This window comes from Triticum urartu, chromosome 1 (genome assembly GCF_003073215.2).
Source record: "Triticum urartu cultivar G1812 chromosome 1, Tu2.1, whole genome shotgun sequence".
In the NCBI taxonomy this organism is placed as follows: Eukaryota; Viridiplantae; Streptophyta; class Magnoliopsida; order Poales; family Poaceae; genus Triticum; species Triticum urartu.
This window is the reverse complement of record NC_053022.1, coordinates 249,967,817-249,994,700: the sequence shown is the minus strand read 5'-3', so window position 1 is coordinate 249,994,700 and position 26,884 is coordinate 249,967,817. Positions and strand designations below refer to the sequence as shown.

Genomic DNA, 26,884 nt, shown 5'->3' with positions numbered 1-26,884 from the left:
CATATTGAACGTGACACTAGCATCTTCATAGATCAAATCTTAGGTGTTCCATAGGATTTTTTGTTTGTTTTTCATGCAACATTCCCATAATGTGTTGAATGTGTCATGCTTGTCAACGTATATATTCCCTTTGTCCCGAATTAATTGTCTTAGATTTGTCTAAATACAAATAGTGTTAGATACATCCATATCTACACAAATCCAAGACAATTAATTTGGGACGAGCTAACATTACATTACTTGTCTTGAAAATACAAACAAAAATTCAAATTTTATGCTTTCTACTTTTCATTACAACTCTTTAACCAAATACAGGAGCGAAACCAACCCATTGTACTTTTTGCCTACTACCAAACACTAGAATGAAACTGACCCGTTCCACTGGAATGGAACCATTTCATTACAATGCATTTGGTTCGCCAATCAAACACACCCCAAGATCATCCCTGTACTTTGTACACCCCATCTATCAATACAATCAAGCATGAAGTAGAGTTTTACATCCACCGAGAGTGCATGAACCTGGGTAACCTTGCCTACTTGTTTTCCACCTATATCATCCGACTAGCTGTGACACCCAATCGAGTGATCTGCCTAGTTCCTAATCAATGTTTTCCCTGCACCATGCTATCTACAATTATTATGTGATGCAGGTGACAACCAATTTACATGTGTAGTCCCAATATCCCTCAAATAACTGTGCGTTACATCCCAAATTGCAAGGGAGCCATATATATCCTGCCAGAAAGAATCTGGTATCAAGCTCTTCGCTGTAGTAAGATAAGACCTTTGTCCATGGATCTCTAGTTTACCACCAGAAGGTATGGAGTACAGTTCTCCCGATATTCCTTAGGTCTGACTTGACTCTGTCGTTGGCAAGGTATCTTGCCTTGTCAACTCATAGGTTGTCTCCGGACTATGATTCGTAGTGTTGACACGCATTGAACATAAGAAGAAGAATGAAGATGTGTAGATAGTTATGTGCCACATACTGCAGAGAAAACAATTTTCACCTTAGTTCGTTCATAGTAAGGATAAGAATATACATCAAATGTGCTGGTACAAAAGCAGACTTTCTTCAACTGAGTGCGTTCGCTCTATATTCAAAATGTATTTTTTGTGCTTCAAGATGATATACATCATGCTACAAAATGTGCTCTTGCAAAACTTAGTACTCCCACCAATCCATATTACTCGTCGCAGCTTTAGTACAACTTGTACAAAAAATACATGATGTAGCATTTTCAATACTGAAGAAATGATTCCATACCTGTGCCAAATCCAATAGCTACTATTTGATTCTAGCTTCCAGCTTAAAGCTGCAAAAGATAATGTGATGAAACCAAAAAGTAAATACAGCCAACGGAACCGCTTGTTCAGCATCTCCAGAGTATTCCAGAACAAAGCCGCGAGGTTTGGCCATCTGTAAGAAAGAACAGCAATAGGAAAAATGCATCAGCCAACCAAAGGAAATAATGAAGACGTGATTGCTATAACCTAAACACAACAGTGTTAGCGTGATGTGTGCATGTGAAATTAAGATACAGAGGATACACAAATTAGCTTCTGACATATATTCATGAAACTATGCATGCAAGCACACCTATGGGGCACATTGAGGTTAATTCGCCACGAGCAGCATACAAATCTTCGTGCGGTAGAGAATTCCAATATCCATCCAATAAGCAGGCCAAATGAACCAATAGCAACGACTATACCAATATTGGCAGATCTGAGATGGTAACTATCATACATTGATGCACCCAGTGTCCATGATACTTGATCAAAGAAAACTAAGCAGTGACTTCCATACCTGGTGGCACCAGTTGCAGCTAAAATAGCTGTCAGAATAAACACAGCAGTATGCATTGCTCGCTTTGAAGCTTCTTTAATTGTAGCCATATATATGAATGTACCAACAACAGCCATGAATGAAAGCCAGAAGTCCAAAAACTGAAGCAAGACAGTCCAGTGGTCATGGCCAACGATGTATTAGAAGTATTTCAAACAGGAAAAACTTGTTATGCGACACACATTTTTTCGGCTTTAGCTCAAACATCGCAAGAACGTGATTTTGCTGATAAGGCCCACAATTGTGATGGCCGTAAACACTATTAAGAGGTCATGGAGGGTGGGCCAGGGAGATTTTACAGTGTACGGGCTGAACAGAAAAACAGCCAAAGGACATGATTTCACAGGCCAAAGTCCAGACTGGAAACAAATACCATCCAACCAAGACATTGCATTCCCAGTTTTCCTCTACTCTAAATCTACTTAACCCATCTTTACTAGAATACACGGCCTGTTAGAGAACTGCGTAAGTTATGCTTTATGAATATATCAATCATGACATCAAGATTCCCAAAGGGTACTATAAAGGTTAACTCAATAGATGGAGCACATGAGGTCGCATATAATTGTTCTCTGGTGAGAACTTTCTCAACCACTCGTAAGTAGGTTTGTACTGGACTTTCGGCATGTTAAGGTCAGATGGGCATGGGCCCTGTGGCCGGTTGGAAGAACATTTATGCCCATTAAGGATGGCGTGTGATAGAGATGAGTTAGTTTATGGACACCACTAACCAGCGAACGTCAGTTTTCTAAGCAATCCCAGCGACCGCCCTTAGGACCCGCAGATACAGATTGAACGCATGTCAATTACACTGCGCAGCATGGCAGTTTTTCTATTTTTTGTACTACTCCCTCCGTAAACTAATATAAGAGCGTTTAGAATACTAAACTAGTGATCTAAACGTTCTTATATTAGTTTACAGAGGGAGTACATGGTAATTTTTGCTTTAGAGCATGGCAAATCCCTTGCAACATCATGGCAATTTTATCTGTTTTCGCATGGCAATTCTGGGCGTTCGCTGGGAAATCTTAAGAATCTGGGGTCAGTTTTTAAGCATTTCTGTGGTTTATTAACTACTTGGATACAGCTGTATCTTTTTTTTTCGAGATAACGCAAAGGACTCTTTGCATTTCATTTCATTGGAAAGATGAGAAGATACAATCCTCCTAGGAGGTGGTGGTTACATGGGTTAGCACCCTATCAGTGAACATCCCAGTTAGTGGGAAGGACTACCCTGAGACCCAATGCGCCAGCTTGTGCCCAACATTTGGCTTCGGCCTTAATCCTATCTACGAGTGTGGTAACCGAGGGGCGCGCATTCTCGAAGACGCACTCATTGCGCTGTTTCCAGATCATCCAAGGGACGAGCATGGCGATGGATTGCAGGCCTTTCCGTAACGCATGTGGGGTCTGCCCTTTCGTTCATTGCCACCAGTCCGTGAGGGTGGGCTCATTGCTTGGCGGTTGTGAAGGTATCCTCGCCCAAGCCAGCACGTCGTGCCAGGTTTGCCGCGTAAACGGGCATTCTAGGAGCAGGTGCCACATCAACTCTGGGGCCTGATCACAGAGGAGGCATCGTGGATGGTGCTGCAGGCCGCGACGGGCGAGTCGATCCGCCATCCAACACCGGTCCCGGCTAGCCAACCAGTGAAAGAAATGGACGCGGCGCGGTGCCCAGCTCTTCCAAGTAAGCTTCCAGGAGGGGCATTTCATGGACCCGTGGAAGGTTGCAGCGTAGCAAGACCGTGCCGAATAGGTGCCACTAGCCGCCCATCTCCAGAGCATTCGGTCAGGCCGGTTTGATAGGCTGATGTGCTGCACGGCTTGCCAAAGTCTGAGATATTGGCCAATCTCATGGATCCCTATCACTCCTTGAATGTCACGAGCCCAAGCGTTGCCCGCTAGGCCTGCGGCCACCGTTCTTGACTTGCGTCGCCGTTTGGGGATGCATTGGTAGAGTGCCGGTGCGAGTTCACGCATGGACTGACCGTTGAGCCATCGGTCATCCCAAAACAGTGCCGTCAGTCCATCGCCAAGCTCCATTGTCGTCGATGCGAGGAACAATGCGCGCTCCTCGCGGGAAAACTGGAGGTCGAGGCCTCGCCATGCGCGCTCGTCGTCCGTGTGGGAGAACCACATCCAGCGCAGGCGCAGTGCGAGGCCAGCACGCTCCAGGTCCTGGACCCTGAGGCCGCCGTACTCGAGCGGGCGGCACACACGTCGCCAGTTGACGTGGCAGTGTCCGCCATTAGCAACAGCGCGCCCAGCCCACAAAGTGCCGCGCTGGACCTTTTCGAGCTGTCTCAAGGTCTTCTTGGGCGGCGCGAACACGAGCAGTTGATGTATCGGAATCGCGGTGAGCACCGATTTGACCAAAGCCAGCCGCCCGGTTTTGTTCATGAGCCATGCTTTCCATGCGGGGAGCCGAGCAGCCACCGAGTCGACGAGGGGTTGTAGTTGGGCAGCTGAGGGGCGGCGTAGCGTGAGCGGGATGCCAAGATAAGTAATGGGCAGCCCCGCTTTCGCACATCCCATCTGATCAATTGTTGCATCCGCCTCGGGGTCGCCATTGAGGGTCACGCGGAGGCCGCTTGCTTCACTGAATAGGGCCAGGATCGCGCGGACGGCCTCCACGTCGCTGTGCGTGGCGTGGCAGAATAGCATCACGTCATCGGCGTACAGGGATATGGCCGGAATGTCTTGTCGGGGGTGCAGCCGCTGCAAGATGCCGGCATCGTGGGCGCGGCTGATCAGGCGCCCAAGGATGTCCACGGCGAGCACGAAGAGCTGCGGGGATACGGGGTCGCCCTGGCGCAGCCCGCAGCGATGCCAAACTAGCGGTCCCAGCTCACCATTGATCATGATCCGAGTGCTCGAAGATGATAGCAAGATCGCGAGCCACTCCCTGAAGCGAGGTCCGAATCCGTATTGGCCAAGGGCCTCGAAAAGGAAGGGCCAGGATAGGGAGTCGAAGGCGCGCGTTAGGTCTAGCTTGAGCATCACTCTCGGAGCCCCAAGTTGGTGCAGCAGCTTCATCGATTGCTTGACGAGGACAAAATTGTCGTGCAGGCTCCGTCCCGGGATGAAAGCGTTCTGGTTGCGGCTAACCATGTCTCCTAATCTGGGCGCTAGGCGGAGCGATAGCACCTTCGCGAATATCTTCGCCACAAGGTGAATGAGGCATATTGGCCGGTAGTCACGGAGTTGGCACGCATCTGCTCGCTTTGGGAGTAATGTCAAGAGGGCCTGGTTGAGCTTGCTGAATCCACGACCCTCAAAGAGCTGCTGGAAGACGTCGAAGAAGTCCTGCTTGATGATGCTCCAACAGGCCCGCAAGAATTCCGCGGTAAATCCGTCCGGCCCCGGCGCTTTGCGGGCCGGGAGGCGCTTGACGGCGTCCCAAATCTCCTCCGGGCTGAATGGTGCCTCGAGGTCAGTTAGGTCATGGGGTTCGATGATCTGCGATAGATCCAGCATGTGGTTGCGGGCGGCGGAGGAGCCAAGTAGATCGTCAAAGTACGTGAAGGCCGCTTGGGCCATTCCCTCCTGATCAGTGATCGCTTGTCCTTCGACCACAAGGCTGAATATGTGATTCTTCTGTCGGCGGAATGAACATTGCCGGTGGAAGAAGGCTGTATTAGCATCGCCGTCCTTGAGCATGGGGATCCGCGCTCGCTGCCTCGCGATCGTGCGCTCGAGAGAAGCCAGCCCCAAGTATGAGATCTTGAGCTGTTTTCGCAGCCAATCTTCCGCGGGGGAGAGCGTGCGGTCTTCCTGGGCTTTGTCAAAACGCGATATGAGCTCGCGGGAGATGGCCATCTTGTCACGAATGCAACCCTTGGACTTGGCGCTCCAACTCGTCAGTGTGCGGGCAGTGCTCTGAAGGCGCGGCATAAGACGCCGGAAAGGGTCCGGGTCGTGCACCGATCCCCAAGCCGCGGCAACCGTGTCGTGAAATCCGTCGAGCCGCAACCAGAAATCCTCGAAGTGGAACCTCCGGGGCGCTACATGTGTGGGCGCGCAATCGAGGAGGAGCGGGCAATGGTCGGACACGACGGAGGCGAGGCATCTCAAGTGGCAGTCACCATGCGCGTCCTCCCAGTCCATGGTGCAAAACACGCGGTCCAGGTGCACCAGGGTGGGCGGAGTTTGCTCGTTGGACCACGTGAATCGTCTTCCATTGAGGTATACCTCCTTGAGCGCGAGGTCGTTGACGAGGCGGCGGAATCTTCCCATCATGCGGCGATTTGCCGTTATTCTTGTCTTCATCGCGTAAGATCAAGTTAAAGTCACCGCAGAGCATCCACGGCCCGGGGCAGTCCGCGCGTATATCGCGGATCTCCTGCAGGAAGGCGATCTTTTCCTCGTCCTCTTGGGGGCCGTAAACGACGGACATCCACCACGGCGTGCCACTAGCCGTGGCCACTCTTGTCGTGACGGCGTTTGTGGTGAACAGGGGGGCAGTGATGGACACGACCCTGCTCTTCCACGCGAGCAGGATGCCTCCCCTCGTACCATTCGCTGGGAGGTACGTGTAGTCGTCAAACTCCGAACCGAGGGCATCGAGGACAACGGACGAGCAGATCAAAGCCATTTTAGTTTCTTGTAGGCATACAATAGAGGCTCCGGTGGTGTTAAGCAACGATCTAGCGGCATAGCGCCGGGCACGCGCGTTAAGGCCGCGCACATTCCATATAGCTATCTTGATATCGTGATCCATGGGTGGACATGATCGACAGGGACGGACATCACGATAGCCCTATGGCGAGCCGGCCATCCGAGCGGTGGCCGTCGCAGCAGCCGCGGTAGAGAAGTCCGCGGGTAGCTCTCGGTCTACCAGGGCAGCGATGGCCGTGAGCACCGAGAGCGGGATGGGCACCGCAAACATGTCATCGTACGCCTTCATCTCGGCGGCAGTGATCCTCTGGTTGGTCCCGACAATTCCGAGCGTGCGGAGGAGCTGAACTTGCGCGCGGCGCTCAGCAGTGGGCGGCGCAGCCGACGAGACGGCGATGGTGGCCAATCGACCACATCTAGGCGTGAAGTTCAGCGGGCGGCGCGGTCTCTTCCCTGGAGTTGGCAAAGCCACGGTGATGTGTTTCGTTGCGGCCGCGAGGAACTCTCCCAGGGTCCAAGTCTTCGGCTTGCAAGGGCGTGCGCGAGATCGGCGTAGCGTGATTGGCGGCGACGCGAACCTCCCCGGTGTCGGGCGTGGGGAGCCATGCTAGGCTCCCGTCTGCATGGGATGGGCGACAACGAGGCCCGCGGCGGCCTCCTGCATAGTGGGCTGGGCTTGGGGCCTGTCCAGCCGCGACTCAGGCGTCAGGGGTAGTGGATTGGGTGGTTGCGAGTCTGTCGGGGACAGCGCGCTGGCCTCCGCGTGGGGTCCGAGGGGCAGGTAGTCGCCGCCACTAGGGCCCATCTCCCCAGTCGCTAGCGTGTGTGTGTGGGGGGGGGGGGGGGGGGGGGGGGGGGTTGCTGCTTTGCCCCGACCGAGCCGCAAAATGGCCTGCAAGCGCTGGCGGCGTATCAGGAACCTCGCTGACGGCGTCCAGATCCCGACAGTGCATGGGATCGAACAAGCCGGACGTGGCCCCCACGCGATCGTCCTCGAGCGCGCCGTTCCCAGCCGGGTTCAAATCTTGCGCTGGTTCTGGTGAGTTCGCGGCCAACGAGAGATCGCCATCTGGGGCCTGGCCTGCCACCACGCCCACCATCGGGGCCGCGACAGCCAAAGTGGCGCTGGCAACTGGCGCGGTCGTCATGGTCGCGGGGACAGCTGCGTCCCCGACAGTCTTATCCACAGGGCCCGCCTGCAAAGCGCCCCTTTGTGATCCTCTGCCTCTTCCTTTTCTGGCACGTCGACGAGGGGGGTGGGTCCCCTGCTGACCAGGCCACGATGCCATGCAAAGCTCCTGGCCCAGTACGGACGGCGGCGCGCCCTCGCCGGCGGGAGCAGGCCAAGCATGCGACATGGCAAGTCCGTCCACACGCCCGGGCCGGTTCTGTGCCCGCCACAGCGCGTCGTCCATGGCCATGCCATCAGCGCGGCCGGGCGGCGGAGCGTCCGTACACCGGCGCTTGCGGCCCCGGCGGCGCGCCCTGCCTTGGCCGGGTCCTGGTGCGCGGTTGCGGTTGTCGTGGGCGCCGTCGTGCGCACCATCCCCACCCTGTCCCGTGCCATGCTGAGCGCGGAGGACTGGAGCACTAGTTGGCTCGACGCGGGCCATAGCAATGGCGATGGGGTAAGTGAGGGTCCTGATGGTGGGCTTGTCGGGGCTCAGGCGCGCAGGGATCTGCTCAACAATATCCAGGACGGCGGCGCAGCGGATGCTGTCGGGGTGGTGAGTGCGCGCGGCCAGCTTGAACGTCGCCAGATTGGCCCTGGAACGCGTCCTCGGGTGAAGGCGCTCGATCCAGCAGCTCATGCCCAGGACGTGCTCGGCGGTGGACAGGTGCCAAGCCTGCGCCGGAACGCCGCGGAGTTCCAGTTCGACGCAGTACTCGAGCTCGCCGGAGCCGGCGTGGGCTAGTTTGCTCCATGGCCTGAGGGAGAGCGAGAATCGCGGCGAGTTGATGAAGTGCTCTCCGTCGAGGCGGCGCTTGGTGGTGTGGGAGCCGAAGAAGATCAAGAAGTCCTCGGGGTGGTGCTCATGCACGGTGAAGTCGCCGTCGGCCAACTCAAACGTGTTGATGAGCACAGCGGAGACCTCAGCGCCGGACACACGTGGTCGGTTGCCGGTGATGGAGGCGACCATGGCGCGGCTGAGGACGTCCTCCGCCTCCTCCATCTTGACGGAGTGGGCCATGATGACTCGCACAGGCTCGGGCTCCGGCGTGCAGGGGGAGGCGCCACGACCAGGGCGGCCGCCAGCGACTGGGGCGACGACGGAGGCACGGCCCGGCACGGCTGGGGTGGCGGCGGGGGAGTGGCCTGGCGCGTGGCAGCATCCACGACAGAGGGGCCGACGTGGTCGTTGGTGGTGCGGGTACACCCGGCGGCCTCGCGGCGCCTGTTGTCGCAGGAGCGCGAGTCGTGGCAAGACTCGAGGCATCGACGGTAGCGGATGTCATTGGTGCAGTCTCGGACACAATGGCGATGGTCGAGGCAGCGGAAGCAGGGCCCCGCGACCTCCTCCGGCGACGGGGGACTTGGCCCGGCCGGAGAGCGCGGGCGGTTGCCGCGGTGCCTGCGCCGCGGCTGCTGGAAGCCGTCGGCGTCGACCTGAACCCCGCCGAAGACGCGGTGCACTTCGGAGCGGGGGCCGAGGCGGGTTGCGGCGGGCTGTCAGGGGGGGCGCCGGGGTAGGCAGTGCCGGAGGCGTCGGGGCAGGAGCCGGCGGAGTCCGGACGACGTCGTTGTAGGAACGCAACGAGGACTCGCTCTTCGAGTCAAACTCGCAGCCACCAGAGGACACGCGGTCGCCGTCGGAAAGGGTCGCTCGGCGCCCAGCAGGGTCAGCGCCGGAGGAAGTCATGGCGGGGGCCGCGGGGGAGGGGCTGGAGGGGGCGCGCGGTTGGGAGGAGGGCCGCCGGCGGGGATTCGACGGCAGCGGGGCTAGAGGTGGGAGGGAGCTAGGCGGGGGTGGGAGCGGAGCATCTGTATCTCTTAAGCTCCGTTTGGAAGTCCGGTATTGGGACCAAACTGGGCGTAAAATACAACTCCAAACAAATTATTGTCCTAGCTGCAAAATGGGAAGTTCTAAAAAAATGCAAAATGGAAGACACAATGACAGTGAAAATTGTTAGTAAGAATTTGTACATCTGATTGAATTTCTAAAATTTGTTCTCCTGGTTATGATATTCGGACGAGTGTTGACTGCTGTGCTGCAGCCTGTATATCATTTCCATGTTAATTAACAGCATGCAGTTCTTCGTGTGCTTAATTACTTAATTATCTAATGAAAGGAGATTTCAACAGTTGTGTTCTCAGATGTCGCAGTTGTGGCAAATCTTGGTTTTTTTTGTTCTTTTTGTAAAAGATCATATATTTTTCATCTCAGATGCTGCATATATTTTCTACTTATGTTTTTGTTCTGAGCTTTTTGGATTTAGCCTTGTGTCTTCACAGGGAACATACATATAAAATGGAAAGTGCTAATCTGGATCCTTAAATTTGGTTTAGTCTAATGTTTCTTGAATTGTTTTTTCAAACTAAAAGAAAAGAATACACATATATACTATACCTTATTTGCCTCAGTTTATTCAATGGCAGACGCCTCTCTTGCAAATGTTGTTTTCATTTTTTTTAGAAAAGGAGGATCACCCCTGGCCTCTGCATCAGAGTGATGCATCATGCATGCAGCCCCGCAAATGTTGTTTTCATGGTGCCAAATGTTGTTAAATATGTCAATGAACTCTAATTTTGTTTGTGTATGTGTCAATGGATGGTTTGGTTCGGCAATTTCTGTCTTTTTCTCTCTCCTTCAATTTGTTGATCCTCTTAACTTTTTTGTTCTCAAATATGCACGAGTGTGCATATCATATATTAAAGAAGAAAGGCAAAGAGTGCCTCCACCATAGTTTACAGGGTTTTAGTACATGCTAATCTTCATCACTCACCCACCTCTCTACCCTACTAAAGAAGGGAGTTACATTCCCTTTCAGTAGTCCAGCGGAGGACCAAACCAAACCCTCATAACTCACCTTTTGTAGCAACTGCGCGATCGAAGGCTGCGCTCCCTCAAAGACAATGGCATTCCTATGCTTCCACAATTCCCACCAAGTAAGTGCGAAGATGGTGCGCAGATCCTTCATACTCACACTGTTCGATCTTCGCTTGTCGATTGCCCACTCCACCAGTGAGTCTTGGGGAGAGGGGGTCCAATCTGGTGAACCCAACGCAGCACAAATTGCCGCCCAAATTGTTCTAGCAAACACACACGTGAGCATTATATGGTTGATTGTTTCCTCCTCTTGATCACAGAAAGGGCATGCAGCCTGGTGAGGTAGACCTCTTCGCACAAGACGGTCTGAGGTCCAGCATCTGTCTTTCATGGCCAGCCAGGTGAAGAATCTGCATTGCATAGGAGCATCCGACTTCCATGTCAAGTCGGCCGTTGGGATTACCTCCCGTCCCCAAAACCTAGCCGCATACGCTGAGCTCACATAGAACCGCCCATTTGCCTCCCACGACCATGTTATCTCATCCGGCGCATCATCAGATGCATCCCAAGCATTAACCACCTGCCAAAGTGAGAGAAATTCATGTAGGGTGCCCGGCCCAAAGTTGGGGTTGCAGTCCATCGCCCAAGATCCGCTCTCCATAGCTGTACTGACCAATCTCATCCTCCGTGTTCGGGGTGGAACTAGGTCATACACACGCAGTGCAATCTCCTGAATTCTTTGGCCATGTAACCATCTGTCCTCCCAAAAAAGTGTTGTGCGGCCCGACCGCGCTGTACTCTTCATAGCTGCCTGGCACAGCATTTTGCTTCGTCCGCGACTTTGATTCGGAACTCATTCCACGGCCTTGACTCATCGGTCCTTTTAAGCCACGGCCAACGGGCCTGCATGGCGACATTCATCCATCTTAGGTTTGCCAGCCCCAAACCACCTGCCCACTTCGGCGTACACGCCATGTCCCATGCAACCGCACAGTTGCCGCCATCCGCTTCAGCTCTTCTACATCATAAGAAGCCTCGGCAAATCTTGTTCATTGCCGCGATAGTTTTCATAGGGAGATCAAGTGCCATCATAGCATGGATTGGCATGGACGGACTGCACCAGAGTTAGTCGGCCACTCTTTGGCATAAGTGTTGCCTTCCACTTTGGCAATCTATTTGCCATATGATCAACCAAGTACCGCAACTGAGTCGCTAATTGCTTCCTTAACGATAGTGGTAGCCCAAGGCATTTGATTGGGAACGATCCCAAGGGACACTGAAGCTCGTTGCATGCCATAGCTATCTTCTCCTCAGAGCATCTGATAGGTAGGGCCGCTGATTTGCGCATGTTGATTCTCAGCCCTGCCGCCTCCCCAAACAGCTCGAAAATGCACTTGCAGACCTCAAGATCCATCGGATTAGGCTTGACAAACAGTACTATATCGTCTGCAAAGATGGATAGGCGCTTCCTCATGCCTACCCGCGCCAGAGGTGACAGCACTCCTCTACTCATAGCAACCTCGAACATCCTTTACAAGGGGTCCATAGTTAGGATGAAAAGCATGGGGGAGATGGGGTCACCCTGCCGCAACCCTTTACAGTTGTAGATCGTGTCACCCAGATCACCATTAACCATGATCTTGGTGGTCGATGTTGCAAGGATCCTGCATATCCAAGATCTCCACCTCGGCCCGAAGCCCATCTGTTGCAAAACCTCAATTAGAAAAGGCCATTGTACTGAGTCAAAGGCTTTTGATATGTAAAGCTTGAGCAGAACGGTTGAATTCTTCAAGGCGTGCAACCGTCGTGCCATGCTCTGCACAAGCATGAAGTTACCATGCAATGATCTGCCCTTTACAATCGCACTTTGATGGTTGCCAACTAGCTTAGGTAGATCCTCCACCAACCGACAAGCAAGCACATTCTCAAATATCTTGATGGCCCCGTGAACAAGGTTTATTGGTCGGAAATCGCCCACCTTCAGTGCTCCCTCCTTCTTGGGCAAAAGCGAGACTAAAGACTTATTGATTGCGGCTAAACCTCTCATATCTCCTTTGTAGAAACAGTCCATTGCCTTCATGAAGCCCTCCTTGATGATGTTCCAACATGTTGCATAAAACCTCCCGGTAAACCCGTCTGGTCCCGGAGCTTTATCTAGTGGCATGCTCTTGATTACCTTCTCCACTTCGTCAGCCGTAAACGGGTGCTTGAGATGTGTTAAGTCCAGGTGCGGCAGGCCTAGCATATCCAAATTGAGAGTATGGTTCCTAGCATCCGAGGTACCAAATGCCGCACCAAAGTAGGCATCCACTGCCGACGCAACCTCGTCCTGCCCAGCATATAGGTTCCCATTGTGCTTCACAGATCTTATAACATTCTTTCTTTGCATCTGGCTGGTCTGCTGGTGGAAAAGCCAAGTGTTACCGCCCCCCCTCACGCAATTGCAGCAGCCTTGACCTTTGCCTCATTATCGTCCTCTCCAGGGAACTCAAACCAATGAGCTTCTTTTTCAGGCATTTCCTTAGCTCCCTCTCGGCATCAGTTAGAGCTCTTCCCTCCATGGCGGTGTCAAGTTGCTTTATAACTTCAAGAGCAATAGCTATTTGCAGCTTCACATTCCCGATCCAATGGTCACTCCACCTTTGGAGACTCACCGCAGTGGCTCTTAGCTTGTTTTGCAGCGTAAGATAGTCGTTTGAGGCAGCAGGTGTTGAGCTCCAAGCCAGCTTCACCACATCCATAAATCCTTCTGCTCTAATCCAAAAGGATTTAAATTTGAATCGACTCTTCGTGTTGATGCATACATTCATATCCAGCACCAACGGACAATGATCCGAGACCGCCGTACCCAAGGCCGAAAGAAAGCTTGCTGGGTACGCCACATCCCATTCATTAGAAACAAACACGTGGTCGATCTTTTCCAAAGTGTCGACTCTCCTTTCATTTGACCACGTGTACCTTCTTCCATTTAAATATATCTCCTTTAGCTCTAGGAAGTTTAGTTTTGCGCGAAACCTCCCCAGCATCCTGCGGTTAATCATGACATTGTTCTTGTCCTCCTCACAAGCAATGAGATTGAAGTCCCCGGCCACAAGCCAAGGCCCCACGTGGAGATCTCGAATATCCACCAAGTCTTGCAGAAACTCCACCTTCTCACTCTCCTCTTGTGGCCCATACACACACGTGAGCCACCAAGGTTGTTCATCATCGGGGCACTTGACTAGCGCCGTTAGCATATGGTTGGTATAATGCGGGTTTGAAAGTCGAGTTATTGTGGCATCCCAAGCCACCAAGATCCCACCGCGCGTTCCCAGCGCAGGCAAGTAGAAGAACTTCCCAAACTTAGCACCGAGGCATTGTCGTATAACATTTAGCGATACATCATGTAATTTGGTTTCTTGGAGACACACTATGGCCGGACTGGCCGCAGTCACCACCTGGTAAACAGCGTTCCGACGGGCAGGCGCATTTAGCCCGCGAACATTCCACACCATCATCCTCAAGGGTTGCGTATTCATTGCAAACTCCTACCATGCCGCCGGTGTGGCCGTTAGCACACTTCCGCCCCCTCCAGAGGCACAGCCGGCGACTCCCAACCGAACATGGCCAACACCGCGGCGATGTGTGCGTCCGAAAGCGGGCAAGAAAACAGGTCCACATACATCTTTAGGGCAAGTGCCCTATGCTTGGTAGTTGGACCTTAATTCTTCTCAAATCTCCCTGTTTTGGACCAAGGTCCATAACAGTACCTCACTATAAAATGCTTGTCCTCGATGTTAAACCAATTAATCGCCATGAAAAAGGGTGCTTACTAGCATCAACCAGGAAAAATAATGCTGCGTCACTTCTATTTGTCACGACGGAACTGCCATCATGTTCCTTACTTCCAACTTCATCCATCAGCTTTCAATTTATTAGGATTGCATTAAATATAAAAATTGCGTATCAAAAGGTTTTAGACTTAGTAGAGCTAAAACCGAGTACATGAGGTGCGGTTTTAGTACTACTAGGCACGAAGAGGAGAAGGTTAGCCTTGATGGGCAGGTGGTGCCTCAGAAGGACACCTTTCGATACTTGGGGTCAATGCTGCAGAAGGATGGAGATAACAATGAAGATATGAACCATCGAATCAAAGCCGGATGGATGAAGTGGCGCCAAGCTTCTAGCGTTCTCTGTGACATGAGAGTGCCACAAAAGCTAAAAGGCAGGTTCTACAGAATGGAGATTCAACCCGCAATGTTGTATGGCGTTGAGTGTTGGCCGACTAAAAGGAGACAAGTTCAACAGTTAGATGTCGCGGAGATGCGCATGTCAAGATGGATGTGTGGCCACACAAGGACGGACTGGGTCCAGAATGAAAAATACGAGATAGGGATAGCACCGTTTGAAGAGAAGCTTGTCCAACATCGTCTTAAATGGTTTGGGCATATTCAGCGTAGGCCTCCAGAAGCTCCAGTGCATAACGGACGACTAAAGCGTGTTGATAATGCCAAGGGAGGTCGGGGTAGACCGAACTTGACATGGGAGGAGTCCGTAAGGACTGGAGTATCACCAAAGAACTAGCCATGGACAGGGGTGCGTGGGAACTTGCTATCCATGTGCCAGAACCATGAGTTGGTTGCGAGATCTTATGGGTTTCACCTCTAGCCTACCCCAACTTGTTTGGGACCGAAGGCTTTGTTGTTTTTGTTGTATCGATGTTATTATGATACAGTAGAAGCCTATACGTTAGGATACATCAATGTTATTATGTAAACTAATTAGGTATACATGATTGCACGAGTTCATGCACCGAGGGCCTGCATGCTAAAAATATATATTCATTGGATGCAACTACATGTAAACTTGTAAATTATGCTCGTGTTCCTCTTGGGCCTTTTCCTAAACTGAAGTTGACTGTCAACCAGAAGGTGCAAGGTGGTCTACCTCGTATTAGAATAATAATACACATGGCCATGATACTTGGTCCAATAAATGTCAATGATATGTAAACTAGCAGTATGTGATGAGCATCTTACCTGTAATACACGAAAAGATAGTATGCACCAGGTGCCCACATCACATGAATGGTACAAAGCACTAGAAATTCCACTAGACGTGTAAAGAATCCATTCGGCAAACGCCTAGGTGGCAATGGGAAAAAGGTTACCATGTTACTGAGCAAATTTACTCCGTTTATATAAAAAGAAAACTCAAATTTAGCTTTTTGAATGTGGAGAATATTTTAAAAATATCAAGATATAATAATATGGAACTAGTTTAGGCATGGTTTTGCAATAAGACAATCTAGCAGCTTATCAGTCATTTCTCATTTGGGACCTACATGTTTCATCCCTCCGAACTCAACACCTGCCATACCGATAGGATCTATTTGAGTTAACAATCATGTTATTCTCCCTAACTCCATAACTTGCAGAATGTTTTGCCTCATAGTTCAACATGAAACTTTATACTTTACTCGTGTAGTCGTGTATATATTCCTATTGGATCATATAAGATGCTTGTTTTGAAAATGAGATGAAGACAACTGACCGCACAAAGGCCTTCATTCAAATCTGACAGGTCTTTCAACAATTTTATGTTCAACCAGAGATAGCACTTCTGTGTAATGACTAATGAACTACAAATAATCCCCAAATGATAAGACAGTTTCCTTACACCAGCTGATAGATGTAAATAAAATAGCAAATTGCATTGAGGATCCATAAAATTGCAAAGTAGATATCTAGGTCATCAAATTTAAGTAAATGGTTTAACGAATGTCCAGAAGTTTTTCCCTATTTTCCAAAAAGGCACATTTTTTGTTGGCTAATCCCCCCTCACTGAAGAAAGGGAAGAACCGTGGACCAGTAGGCAAAATATCATACTTATTGAGGGTTTTTTTTCAGTCCATCATGCTAGTAGAAGCACAAGTATACCTTTTGCCGGAGGGCCCAGAAGGCAGGTAAAATTGCTGCAGCATTTGATGCGATTAGAAAGACAGACTGCCTGATGTGCCCTGCATTCAGATATAACCAATATTATAATTTAATAATTTATTGCATAGATGTAAAATGATGCATCACAACTTGTCAAAAGGGTGATATTCATTGCATAAGGTAACACATTCTCCTTGAAAATAACCTGCAGCCTGCATTGATATGTTAAGAATTTCCAACTGCTGGTTCATTATGCCGGCAACTAGGCACATGCTGGTTCATTATTTCTTGCATTTTGATCCTCAAATGAAGTTTACTTAACACAGTTTATCAACATGCGAGTCCATTGTAGAATCAGATAAAAGAAAATGGATTAGACTTACTGGCCAAGATAATTACAGTCTGAATAGTCAGTGATGCGGAGCATCCTACGACCATCCCCATGGACCTACCTTCGTCTCCCAAGACATCACGCAGACCGATGACACGAGCTCGTGCAAGGGCTACCGAGAACGAGGTTAACTCTCCTTGTTGAACTCCCCTTTGGCCCACTTGAGACATGGCTACTACCTCAAACGGAGATGCTTTGCGTGCTTAGGTACCAAGAAAGCAACCAAGGAGAAGTTATGGTGCAAGATGGACATCAAGAGCATGAAGAAAATCTGCCCAGTCCAGAAACCCCGGTACAACCACCCAACTACCGCCCGGGCGGTACAACCGCTCGACTACCGCCCAACTACCAGTCCAGCTTCTGTGATCGAGCGGTGCAAGGCTGGTACAGCACCGGTTTATCCCCGTAACAGCCATCAGACCGGTACAACCGCTCCAAACACCGGTAAAACCGCTAAGCACCTCCGGAAATACCTCCAGGATCCAGTACAAGAGCTCCAAGCGGTACAACCGCCCCCATGACCGGTACTACCGCCCTGCCTGTGCGCAGCGAAAGGGGTTTCGCCCCATGTATCCCCAACTTACCCCTTGGACTATAAATACTCGTCCCCTAGCTCCGTATTAGGGTTAGCAAAGTAGTAGCTCATTTGAGATAGAGCTTTGCTCTCCACTTGATCCCTTCTCCATCGGAGTTCACGACCTCTACGGAGAAGATCCCCCAAGTGGATTCAAGACCCCTCACGGGAAGACCCCTCAAGACCTCCTCACGGAGAAGAACTTGCTACTTGTATCGTCCTTTGTTGATCGTGGATTGTGTATCTCTTTGTGTTTCGAGGATCTAGCACATGTGTAATCGAATCTTGCTGGTTTGAGTGTTTTCTCTCGTGTTTCCCCTCGTGTTTTCCCTCGTGTTCTCCATAGGATCCACTCCAATCGTGAAAGATCGGCCCTAGGGTTTCCACCCTACATCAGTCAGCTATACAACTGGACCTTGCGCAATGACTGCGTCGTCAATGGCGCCACACCTGATTGCTCAGCTTTAGTTGACTCGATCCTGTGTGAAGCCAAGCTGTGGATGCTCGCTGGAGCTAAACCAACTCTCCCGTGTTCAGCTCACCCTCTCTACCTCAAGTCTGGTTTTAACAGTTTAGAGGTTTTGGGTTTACTTCTTTCTTTTGCTTCGCCTAGGTTGCCTTTTTGCGTTTTGCTTTTGGTTTCAATTTGTAAACCTTGCGTCATTTTGACGCCTTCTTCTACAAAATGAAACTCAAGACATTTGTGTGCTCGAGAAAAAAAAAACTTTACATCTGGCAATTTTCATTTTGTTGCCATCAACTTATGAGTATTCTGTGGACAGCGTTCGGAACTAGAGTGAGGCACATAATAAGAATCTACTCGTTACATCAACCGTTTCTTCATTGGATGATATATTATGGGGCTGTCTGGATGGGAGCCATGAGCTGCCCTTCCAAAATATTGGTCGTTGACCAGACATCGCTGCGCGTTTGGTTGGGCACCAATTATTTGGTATGTCTAGCCCACCTCACTCCCTCCAGTTCATTTTTTTCCAAATCGTTGGCGCGTCGTGAGCGGAGGATTACTCCACTGATTATTTGGCTTGCCCATAGATTGGCAGGGCTGGCTGTAGCGCAATCCAAACAGCCCCTATATATCCTACCACCCAGTGGTAGTTACCCTCACGTCTCATATACTATCATGTGGTACTATATACTTATCATTCTAGGTATGTTCATATACTATATCTAAGATTTTTCATAGCGAGCTATATGAAAATACTGCATGTTAATCCATAGTTTTTACTAATATTTCAAAAATACCTTCAGATTTGATGTATAAAATAATATAAATACTACCTAAAAAGTGGTATATATACTACCAAAACATTCTTACATACTACATACCACACGTACATACTCTGGTTTGACAGATTCTACATACAATATACAAAACTCACATGAAGGTAACTGCCACTGGATGGTAGGAAACATTTGGCCTACTTGCTTACATGTACATGTTATTTCAGTAACATTACACTACTAATGTTACTATATGGCTACTTGCTTACTTGTACATGTTATTTTATTGAATGCAAACTTCCTAAGAATCAGTTACCTTAAGAGTGCCCAAACATAGCACATGTTAATGTTTAAATGATCGAAGAATTTCATACGAACATTTGCAACGTTTCTCTTGATAAATATAAAGTGCACTGCCGAGGAAATGAGTCAAAAGACTACATCAATAATTGACTACTAACAGTAGTAGCTGATTGAAGTATTGCTCATCATTTATATGGAGAAGAATCTTCTACTGTAAAATCACTGGCACACTGAAATTTCAAAACTAAACACGAGACTTACCATTAGGTGAAACTAATTCATCACTGCAATCGAACCCACCATGATCACGATCACAAGTGCAGAAGCTGTTGAATGAGAAGAAACAAATCTTTAAGAATTATCACAGTAGCTAGAAACAAATACTTTTTTTTGTTGAGTACTGTATCAAACATCATATACAGGGCATACAAATGCAAATGCATCCAAATAGCAGGGGAAACCTTGAGGATTATTTACCTGTAGAATGTTAACCCGCTTTCATCAACTGAAGCATGACAAACACCTTTCTGATTACAATTTCTATGGCATCCCTGAAGAGATATAGACATATATGTCTGAGAATTTGAAGTATAATTTGGATGCTTGACTCCGAAGCACCAAGTTCCTTCCTTGGCATAGAAAATAGATAGATCCATGTCTGAATCCGTGGAATTCTGTAGCGAATAGAATACTGAACCGTTACTGCTGCTTGTCCTGCTTGCGTAATAATCCCAACTATCATTTGATGGTAGACCACCATATTTTGAGTACAGCTCATAATTCAATTCTTTATCTGACTTTAGCTGGACATGAATAAGTGCACCTGCTGAACCTTGGGGAACATCCAAAAAGAAATAAGTCCATGCAAATTGCTCAAAGGATGAGTTGGTTAAGAACTTTTCGAGCGAGAAGTGACTATATTCCAGCAATGCCCCCTCATCAGTAGGAACATAATATGACTCAAAAGGAACAGAAGGATTTCTTTTAGGAACTCTCTGCACGTAAACAATATGTAATTAATAAAGACACCTACTAAGAAGTGAAGTTCATAGAAACAAAGAGTGCACATACCACTCTCAAAAGTCTTAAATTGCAGTAATAACTAAAATTAAGAGATCAATCTAGTGTCCCACCTTGGGTGGCAACATGCTGGCTTTATCTCAACAGGAGACGTTCAGAATTGCAGCACCATAATAAATAAAATCTACTTTGCAAAAAATAAATGCAAGCACATGAGATTATTGGATAACGTCCAGGATGAATATCCAGTACTCCTTGCATTAAAAAATATATGACATTTTCGAATTCAACATTATCTGATATTTGCAAGATTGCACAGCATTAGAGAAAAATATTAGAACCCTGACAATAGCAGTGAGATTCATAACATTGGCTAATCCCACAAATGTTGGTGATAAGTAACTACTTTGCTCTTATTTAGCTTCTCGCACTAATCATTCTGCCTTGATTCATTTATTGCATAATTTTCATGACCAAAAGACAGGAATTACCATGAAAGTAACACATCAGCCTTCACGGCAGTAATTAAACAGATCCTAGGCAAACTAAAAATTTCATTTATTTCAAAGATGCTGTAACAGAAGAGAAAGAGGTAAACCCACTACACTTTTAAAGAAGGTAGGCACCATTATTTAGCTGCCACTACACCGTTAACTGGCCAACACAAAGATCAACCCAGTCTTTGCCACGGTTATGTTTATCTTTCTTGATAGTTAGGTACAAGGCTAAAAGGGCAGCCCGGTTCACGTCATGCAGCCTTTCCCTACATTTCTGCAAGAGGCTGTTTCCAGGACTCAAACCCATGACCTCATGGTCACAAGGCAACAGCTTTACCGCTGCGCCAAGGCTCCCCTTCAGACATCCAGTTAAAAGATGGAAGTGTATGCACTAAAAATCATACAGAATGCATCTCTGTCAATTACTCAACCTACCTGTAGCACATATGCTTCCCATGAGCAGTCGGTTCCAGTTTTTCCATTCAGACATCCAGTTACTTGCCAATCAAATGAGAAACAAATTGTATCCAGCATAGGTGCGGTTGTATTTCTCATCTGTGTTTTGTTCAGAATCTCAATTGCGATATACCATCGTCCAATATTTGGCAGCTTTATAACCAAGGGAGCACTGCTAATATCACCTGAATAATCGTGCAAATCTCTCTGAGGTAAGGCGTTGCAGCGCAGATAACAGATTAAGGATGCACTTTGGGATAATCTAAAATTTGCAGCTGTAATTTCAAATTGCAGTGCTTGGTTGACTATATCCAAGAAGTAAAACTTTATATCGCCTTGCCTGAGGCATAGTGAGTCATTTGAAATGGCACAAGTGATCAAATTCTCCACTCCCACTACGCTAGTACCATTGGACTCGAGTTGATGTCCTATTGGATGGTTCGACCTTGATAAGAAGCTGGTACGTCTAGTATTTTCTTTAGTTTTCAATATTTTCCGGGTGTTGATAGTCAGACCTAGAAGATCTCTTGAGTTGTTATATCTTGAAAACTGAGAACAACCAATAGTTTCAATAGTTTGGTTGCAGTAGGGTCCCCATAGTGCTGAAGTAGGACATCCTTCTACCGTAATGCTAGTGCTCACTGATAGTGCTCTCCCTCGGCTAATCTGAAAAGGTATAATTATCAAGATTCAAGTTGTGTATTACGTAATTATGCCACATGGCGGAATTATAAAGTTAATAATTATGCAGCACAGGGCATGCCCTAATCTGGACTGAGCGTACCATCTTTGATTGTGTGCGAGCAGGTCCAAGGCCATTAAAGTAACCAATGTACCAAATCCCTGGCGATATCTGCACATACCGAAGGCCAGTACATTAGAAGTCCACATAATTTCTTGGTGTATAGCTAATACATCAGAAGATAACGTAAATCCCTTGCACTTAAGATTAGGATACTCGGTGCTACACCAACTTAAGCCTGTTGCTGAATAATGTGCAAGTAACGCCAAAGGAGCAACCCATGCTAAGGTTAAACCTTTTGGGCAAAGCAAGGATAGAAACCAAAAGTTAAGGTGTATTTGGACCCTGCAGTGTTACACGAGATTACAGATTACCGGTCCATGGTATTAAGCTTCATGCACCAAGCAGTTCAGTCAAAAGCTTAAGCCATTAGGGAAAGGTGAGCATACTTCGACATCCCCCCTCAGGTGGAGGCTCCACATGCCTATGCTGTGGACTTGACGGGGGCTGCAATTTATGATCTTAAATTTGCACAAACTAGGTCTCAAAGTCAGAGGACCTAATGGTTCTAATATGTCATATGTCATAATGAGCCAGATGCACCAAGCAGGTAAAAAGCTTTAATCTGTTTTGGTTTCTATCTTCAACAAATGGAAGCGTGCAAGAAACTATCTACATTCCTATTTAAGATTATGTTCTACATTGAGTAATCATACTAGACTCAGTTCTAGTTCCCCAACAGACTACCAGTGTGTCTAGGAGGTAAATATTTCTAGAAAATAAAGCAATTTTGAGAATTTTTCATACAATGCTAATGGTAGCATTGCTGCAGTTGTTGTGCTACTACAAACAAGGGCCTACAACATATTGCTTTGCAAGTCAGACTGTCAGAGCATCAGGATAATTAACCTGGCCATTCGTTAACACTATCGTTGTGTTCTTCTGAAATGGTATGCACTGAGCCAGATTTGATTGGTTATTCGTATTGCCAAAAGATCCAACAGCAAGAAAGTTTGATACTGCAATAAAGAACCTTCCTGTCAAAATTAGTTTAATCAGAAAGTTAAGTAAACACGAAATATTATGCTAGGATCAAAGAACATATAAAGCTAACTTGCTAGAAGAATGCTTACAAATCAGTGTCTTTTTGACAAATATACTCCTCATCTAGAAGAAACAAGTGGCATGCTACTGTTTCAGAAAAGCTACAGACTAGATGGCAGCACAAATATGCTCCTCTTATTCTTTTTCCCCGAGAAAAATGGCAGCACAGGATATAGCTATCCAGATGGAAGAAAAATACACACCACTTTATTAGCATCTTAGCTACTTCAGCCTTCGCCTTTCATAACTGCAGTATCTTGAAATTTTTATCTATCTGTTACATCATTGTTTTAATTTTCTCACTCATTGCAATAAATTCGTGATGGACTTTCAAGCAAAATAATAGCATCAAAATATGATTGGCTTCACAATAGTTTAGTACAAGTTAGATCTCTTTCAGTTTGAAGACTATGGTCATGAACCGTATATAGCACATCTTTAACTAGTTCACCGCAATTGTGTAGGTATACAAGATTGTTAAAATAGATAAAGTAGTAAAGTATGTCATCACATGAGAAAATGTATATGGCACTCACATAAATTGTCCAAATAATAATCAGATGTATCAGGAATAGGAGGGTTGGCAATCATCAAACAGATGATAGCAAGATCACTTTTCGGAAGATCTTTTAAGTGCTCCCTGGGCTGCATTATTTAAAGAAACATTGCATAAGCTGTGCATAAGTCGGTTTGCACCTATGCTCAAAAATAGGGAATAAACAAGTAATGCTGTTAAAATTTAAAAGGTTCAAAAAACAGAATCTTTCAGCTCACAATGTCATGCATGAATGCATCACTACCTAGCTTTATTTGAAGCATATAAGTGTTTTTGTTTCATTCGATCACCACCGCAAATACAAAACATCCAGCTACAGTGTTTTTCTACCATTCAGGTTCTACTAACTATCAAATGTAAAACTAAACCAAACCAGTAATTATTTTATGGAAAACTGTAGGACCTATCTGAAATTGATGTAATATTTGTGTGTCCATTGGTATTTCGTACAAATTTGAACTAAATACCGATGCCCACACAAATATTACGTCCATTCCAGACAGGCAAGTATGGAAGACTCCGGCGGTGTATAAATATTTAATGGTGTACAAAATATTTACGATGCCATACAGGGAGGGGGGGGGCTGTAAAAAACATATCGATCACCCTTCCATCATCTCATTGTCTTGAGAGCATGATATAAAAAAAATTGGACTATGTACAAATTGTAGATGGACACTTAAGGCATCTTTTGATTATAGAAATTTTGGAGGGTTGGAATGGTGTAGGAAATTTTAATTTAGAACAAAGGAATGAGCATGCAGGAATCCAGTGAAATACCTACAGAATGGCTCAATCCATGATTTTAACTCGAACATAGACCTCATGGAAAGAATTTTACGTCTAGCATATTTGTAAATTTATGTGTTTGCGTTTCTGCAGCATTCAACAAGCCATTATATCTTCTTCTTCTTTTAGACAAACAAGCCATTATATCTCAATCCTATGTTATTCATTTCTCTGCATTCCAAAGGCCTTTATACATAAGCGGTCTCAACATCTTGAAATACGTATGTATAACGTAAACTAGGACGAGCATGAAAAGAACATAATGTCTTGATTGTTCAGCTAGTATTGCTGTCTGCTAGTGATGAAGCACTTTTTAAGTCACCAACATTGCCACTCCGCTCTGAGAAGACAAGCCAGCATAGCTCACCCCCACATAAACAAATTACAGTACTATTTTTGTGAGAAAAGCAAGTACAGTAATATAACTCACAGAAGAAGACCAGAGTCTTTCACTTACAATATCTCTGTCGGTTGCAAAGTTCATGGTGATAGAAGAAAATGATGCCGGCAAGTCAACTGCTAGTAAGGAAAGCAAAGATAAAAAACTCAAACCACGTGGGACAAATTCAGGTATAGTTACTAGATACATGAGTCAAAACAAATACAAATTATATGCGTCAATTGTTCCTCAATGGGAAAGAAATACATATTTAACAAGCAAACACTCAGTGGAGAAGGCAAAGTAAAACCAGAGGCATAGGCATTGGATTTCGAAATTCAAGTAACCCAAACACGGGGCACGTTCAGAAAGAATCCACAACATCTGGTGGCAAATGAAAATTCTCCCAGCCCAAGGATCGGGGCGCGAGGAAATGGTAAACCACATAGAATCTGGTATCAAACGAGCATTTAATCTCCGGAGAAGATAAAACGAAGAAGAGAGGCCGCGACACAGATCGGTCACACTATTTTAATACAGTAAATATACTAGTAGTATAGTAAAAATAACTTAAACCCAAGCAGGCAGCAGCAGCGACTCGATCTCTCACCGCGGAGGTAGGTCCAGTCGTAGGGCCTGAGCGAGAGCTTGGGCTGGCCGTAGCTGGTCAGCACCACCGGCTGCGCGGCGCAACCCCGGGGACCCGCCGCCAACCCCACGACGCCCAGCGTCACCAGCGCCGCCGCCCACCACGGCGCCGCCATGGGAGTGGGACGGCGCACTGCACGCGACCAGACCCGCCAAGTCCACAACTTACCTGGCACCACAGCACAGTGCACAACGCAAGGCTTGAACCCTACGAGCTCTAAACCCTCGCGACTGCGGCGGAGATCGGGGGACTGGAGGAAGAAGAGATGAGAGGAGGAGAGGGTTGGGCTTTCAGTGTCTAGTATTTTTTTCCACAAGGCCTTTATTCTTCTTGTACCGCTACCGCGTGGGGAAAAGGAGGCGGGGGGAAAGCGACGGCGAGCAGTGGCACACAGCACTAGTCTTGGTCGCGCTAGTTTATACGGATCTACTCCCTAGGCGGATGTTGGTGACCCCCAAAACCCGGTGTTATGGCGGTAATCGGCTCCGTTCTGGTGGTTAGTGGTCAGAGCCGTGCGATGGTCCGCGGTTGAATTTGGCGGGTTCAGGCCCGAATCAACGGAGTGAATTGCAAAAAACCACCACATTTAAAGTTGAAGCATTCAATTGCCATCACGTTTGTTGCGCGTCCCAAAAATCCATCATTTGACTTGTAAATTTTCTCAATAAAAACAAATGACCGATTTGTCGCAGTTAACACGATTTCTGACTAGGCTGGCCCACCCGTCAGGTGCCACGTGGGCGAGGCCAGACGGCGAGTGGGTTGACGGCCGTTAGGGCACGCGCGTGGTCAAAGCGCTCGCGGCTCTGACTGCTTGGCCCATTCTCCCCTCTTTCCCTCGTCACTCTCTCTGTCATGCGATGGCGGCGGCGGCTAAACCTAGCGGCGGCGGCGAGTCAGCAGGCGACGGAGGGACTGGAGGCGATGGCGATGGGTTCTCGGAGATGGACAACTGGTTCGGAAGCAGTAGCTTGCCGACGCAGCGGGCTCCTTCACCGGAGCGATCCCCTTCGCCCCCCTCGCCACCGGAGTGGGACATTGAGCGTCGTGCGGCGGCGGCCCTAGCACGCAAGATCAGGGCTTCAGGCGTTGGAGAAGGCCATCAGTGGGCTTCAGGGTTCGGTGGCGTGTGGTAAGATTTCTTCCCCCTCCACCCCTCTTTTCATTGGATTCACTGGAAATTTTAGGGTTGTTAGATTGCATATAAACCTATCATGTTACAGTAGGGCTGTTAGATTTTAGGAAATTTTAGGGTTGTTAGATTTTAGGAGATTTTAGAGCAGTTTGATTTTAGGGCTTTGTTTACTGAAGATTATTGTTTGTTTACTCAAGTGTTGCAGCTGATATAGTTAATATCTTTTCTGTATAACATGTTTCAGTAGGAAATATAGCTCTGGGTTTATAGGTTTATGCATGAATGTTTTGTTTACTCCTTATTGACAGTGAAGATAGTGCTAATATCTTGTCTGAATAACATGTTACATTATTAAAACAGAATCAATCAAGCACTAATTCTCCTCAATTTTATGTAGTTTGGATGATGAGATATGGGAAATAAGGTACCATTTTCAAGGGAGAGACAACTTGGAGAGGACCATTTCTTTGTCAGAAATTACTTTTATGAACATGTTAGCACTGCTAGAGACTGAAGAGGGATATACTGAAGCTGACTACATGTTCTATATGAAAGAAGAAGGAAAGGGGGCAGCAGGAATGCAGGTTATTGACAGTGAAGATAGTGTGGAAGAGATGTTAGACTATTATGCTGAGGAGAAGGTGCTCAACATAACTGTAATTAAGGCTAAT

General features: G+C 47.7%; 1 protein-coding gene across 5 annotated transcripts; it reads right to left on the bottom strand.

Moving 5' to 3' along the window:
* Window positions 1-245: 245 nt before the first annotated feature.
* LOC125556325 lies at window positions 246-25,421 on the bottom strand. Of its 5 annotated transcripts, XM_048719079.1 has the most exons (14): window positions 25,040-25,419; window positions 24,508-24,566; window positions 23,242-23,350; window positions 22,511-22,620; window positions 21,644-21,712; window positions 20,839-21,525; window positions 19,364-19,881; window positions 19,148-19,212; window positions 16,377-16,456; window positions 15,477-15,581; window positions 1,814-1,953; window positions 1,604-1,732; window positions 1,271-1,423; window positions 246-991 (listed from the first exon to the last, which is right to left on the bottom strand). In XM_048719079.1, the coding sequence occupies exons 1-14, from the start codon at window positions 25,191-25,193 to the stop codon at window positions 850-852; spliced, it is 2,520 nt and encodes an 839-aa protein (XP_048575036.1). In that variant the 5' UTR covers window positions 25,194-25,419; the 3' UTR covers window positions 246-849. The 5 variants fall into 5 exon arrangements, with proteins under 5 accessions (XP_048575036.1, XP_048575049.1, XP_048575043.1 ...); XM_048719092.1 differs by lacking the exon at window positions 1,604-1,732 and having other exon boundaries at window positions 25,040-25,421; XM_048719086.1 differs by lacking the exon at window positions 15,477-15,581 and having other exon boundaries at window positions 25,040-25,420.
* Between the last annotated feature and the right edge of the window lie 1,463 nt (window positions 25,422-26,884).